Raw genomic sequence first — 4048 nt, 5'->3', positions numbered from 1 at the left:
GGCCCGTACGGCTCGCAGGACTCGGTGCACAGCAGTCCCGAGGACGCCGGCGGCGGCAGGGACCGGCCGCCGGGCGGGGGCCCCGGCGGGCCGCGCCTGGTCATCGGCTCCTTGCCAGCTCACCTCTCGCCGCACATGTTTGGAGGTACGGACCTTTACCCCTTTTCTCCTTAAGCGGGAGCAGCGGGCTGCTCGCGCCCGGTCCCCAGCCTCCCGGGGAGCGAGTCTCCACTTGATCTTTGCGGCAGCATTGCCTTGCAGAGACTTTAAAGGGGATAAGTGTCCCCTCACTTTTGCAGCGGTTTCCCATTAGAGAGCAGCCCTCACCCCGAGATAAATGGGTTTTTTAAACACAACAGCCTTGTGGTCGCAGCATGTCGCGTAAGGAAGTGTAGCAAAGACCTGCTGTTTAAATGGAGCTCTGTCTGGACTGAGTGGTGAGCAAGGCCAGAAGGCAGACTCTCAAATGAGCCGAGGGGCATTGGGCAAAGGAAGGGGTTATCCATTCTAGGAGAAGGGATCTCAGGGGCCCAGTGAGTATAGCGCTGGGTTTCTGATCGAAAGGTCAGTGGTCGGATCCCCCTGCTCCACGACCGTCCACTTCCATAAAGCTTCCCAGCCTGGGGAGCCCAGTGGGGCTCTACTCTTGTTTCGCAGAGGGTTCGATTTTTTTTTTTTTTTTGTCTCCTTTGAGCTGACTTTTAGTATCTGTAATCCAGGGTAAGTAGCCTGGCCTACCACGCACCCTTTAATTGGATGGTGTTAATGAAGTGTAATTTTAACGACCAGGAAAGTGGTGCAGGTGAAAGTCACGTGACTCCAGCTGCGTTTGGACAGAGCCCTTTTAACAATTGTGAACAAGTTTGTTCCAGGAGACAAACTTTGCGGGACCCTGCCTGCCAGGTGCAGTAAGAGCTTTGGTGTTTTGAAGAGCCACATTCTAGTTAAGGAAGTAGCACTTGTGGAAATTGAAAACTTAACTATTCGTGGCAAAATGATGTGCACTTAAGTAGCAGACCAGGAAGAAGGCTATATTTTCTTGGGGAAGAGAAATTTACCCTTTGTGTTTCATGAGGATTTATTTACTTTCCAATCAGAGGAAATGAATCAAGACATCACTCAGCCCTCATTGAAAAGAAACAGAAATTACATCTGGTTAAGAGATGCTGACCTTGTAATATTTGCTGTTCTGTGTCACTCCTTTATGTATCTGATAGTATATAATGAATTGACAGTGGAGTGTAGATGAACAGGGAAAAATCATTATAAGGATAGCCGTGTTTATAAAGTTGTGAATTTTGAGTGAAGACTTGGTATAGGCAATATTCATTGATGTGACTTGTCACTTGCGGTCTTGGGTATTTACATTTGCATAAATTCAGAATGGGAGTGTCGTCTTTCATTTTTCTCATCTTTCTAATACTTTGTGTATTTGATGTGGAACAACTCTTGATTTTAGTTAATCTTTAAATGAGTTACTTTAAAGGAGTTTTTATTATGTAAACATTAAGAGTGGCATTTCCTGGAATTGTGTCATCTTTTGAAAATCCTTTGTTCTTTAGAAGTACTAGGGAAGTCATTACTTTGTTCTGATCACCACCAAAGCAGTTGAAGGTGCTACAGTCACCAAGGGAAAGACAGCTTCCTGAGAATTGGAGATTATTGACAGAATAAACAGATTTTAAGAAAGAATTACCTTTAAAATCTTCAGATACGGGTATTTAAAAGCTTCGGGTAAAGAAGTATGGTGACCAGTTAAAGTAGAAAAAGGCTTGCAAAATAATAGGTTTTATTTCTGTATTATATTGATTAGTTATTAAAATAAATGTTGCCAATTTTTAAATTGTCTCTTTTGATAGAAATTTGTATGCCCTCACTTCAGAGAATGCTAATTTGACATCCATGCTGCTCATTCGTAGTGAATTGGTAAGTGAAGATCTAGTTACTGCGAGTAGGAGGAATAGCAGCCAAGCACTTATCTAAATTCCTGGAGTTGTGCACCTGAGTATAGATAGCTATTTAGTACTTTTGAGGTTAGGGTTACAGGGGCCTGGTAGCAGGATAGTAACACTGAATGGGGAATTTCTGACAGTCTCTTTCAGTGGGGTTTCTGGAAAAAAATTGCACCCAATGTTTATAATGAACTATTCTGCTTTGAATTTAAAACTGTAATGATTATGTACCATTCTTGAGAAACTTGGCAAAATAATCACTCTGTCATTCAGATGAGAAGCCTCAGAGAAGGGCTGGAAGGAGATTGATCAGTACCTGTCTCTCTTATGTAATGGGATCCCATCAAAGTGCCAGGACCCTGAGTGCCTATTCAGGACAGGAAGATGGAAGATACTTGGGTCAAAGCATATGTTTCTGGGGCTTTGGCCTTAATGAAGTTTTTAAGCTTGTATTTTAGTTGATGAGATCATCAGGGAAATTTATTGGAAGCATGTAGAGTCTTCCCATCTTGTGATTTAGAGTGTAAGATGTTGAGTTTTATTATTTTAACAATTACATTGATTATGCGTAACATCACCTTAATTTTATTATGTTTCACTGTTAATATATTTGGTTACAGTTTATGCATGTTTAAGCATATATTAAACATTATGAATGAACCTAGTTTGAATATTGAGGAAAGGAGTTGTTTCTGAATGTCAGTGGAAGTTTGAGTTGTAGTGTAAAACGTATTTAATTGCTGACTCTATTATTGCTTCTTGTAGCTGACCGAGGATAAAGTATATTAATAAGTATTAATGAGACAGAACACTAAGAATGTATAAATAAAAAGAGGTAAAGCATAAGAAAATGAGGGAGCGCTGGTAATGTAGTTGGTTGGAAGTTGCTAACCATAGGCAGTACCCCTCTGCTGCTTTGAATCCACCAGATGCTCCACTGGAGAAAGATGGACAGTCTCCTCCTGTGCGGTTTAGTCTCTGAAAACCTGCTGGAGGGTCAGCTTTGAATTGATCCTTGCTTGATGACAACCAGGTTTTTTTTTCAATGAATGGGAAAATATATACCAATAAGGTTCAAAATTACCATTCTCTTGTGGGTGGATGTATAATTTATAAGAACTAAAACTAAACAGTGTCACTTTTTTCCTTTTAAAAGACTAGCAAATCAGAATTGTTTACTAGTTCATCTTAAAGTATTGCTAAATTCAATAAGGAGATTTTCTGTATTGAGTTTTATGTTTTGGCCTCTTCTGTATATTGGCTGTGCTCACTTTTGTTCAGTTCTTTCCAGAGAACTAGAAGAGAGATACCTAATCCAGATATTTCAACATACAGAATTTCCAAAAATTGAGTTGTTGACCTTAGAATAAAGTTTGTAGAATGTCCTGATTATAATCTGTATTGGAGTTTTTAGGTGAAGTGGATCTTACTGTTCTTTTCAAACTGTTGAACTAATAATATTAAACTTCTTTCACCTTTGTTTTAAAATAAATTTTTAAAGGTGCAGTCTAATATTTAAAAGCTTTGGCAAGACATAGGGAAAAGAATGTATTTTAGACAATTTCTTTTGTCCACTCTTTTGGTTGCTTATTAATATTCCCAACAATAATTAATTTGGGTGGTAAAATAGACTTTATTGATGCATGATGAATGGAGATGAACTGGACTATGAAAATATGCAAATAAATGATTATTTAGAAAGAAATCCATGTGGATTTCTTTCAGAATGTTTATAGAAGCTGGAAATGAAAATGTAAAATGTATTACAGTAATGTGGATAGTTAACCAGTGGTGCCAAATTGCTTTTGGCTCTCTTCTAACTATTTTGAGCTTGTTTTGGTATGGACTGCCCTTGTTAAGTTGCCTAACTATAATTTAGATGCCTCCTGTTACTAATGGATTCAGAAATGTTTGATTGATTGGAAGTATAGATTTTCTCTTAAAACTGGTTATGTTAAATACAATCTGTATTTCTAGGTTCGGCCCTTTTGATTTTCCGACTCCCAACTCCTTGCACATTTCATTGTAATATTTTGCTTTGTCATCCCGTGCTGCCTTTTGAAATCTTCTATTCAACTCTTTAGTATCTTGAATTC

General features: G+C 39.1%; 1 protein-coding gene across 1 annotated transcript in view; it reads left to right on the top strand.

Moving 5' to 3' along the window:
* ZNRF2 (zinc and ring finger 2) overlaps window positions 1–4048 on the top strand; it is a gene marked incomplete at its 5' end in the record, with an annotated part of 107474 nt that continues 103426 nt past the window's right edge. Inside the window, one exon of the mRNA XM_006903119.1 lies at window positions 1–145. Coding sequence (XP_006903181.1) covers window positions 1–145 — 145 coding nt within the window. The remainder of the gene's footprint in view (window positions 146–4048) is intronic.

Source organism: Elephantulus edwardii, unplaced genomic scaffold (assembly GCF_000299155.1).
Source record: "Elephantulus edwardii isolate Elephantulus edwardi_28Jun2011 unplaced genomic scaffold, EleEdw1.0 scaffold00511, whole genome shotgun sequence".
NCBI classification, from domain to species: domain Eukaryota; kingdom Metazoa; phylum Chordata; class Mammalia; order Macroscelidea; family Macroscelididae; genus Elephantulus; species Elephantulus edwardii.
The sequence above is the reverse complement of the archived record's forward strand: the minus strand, read 5'-3'. Positions and strand labels throughout refer to the sequence as shown.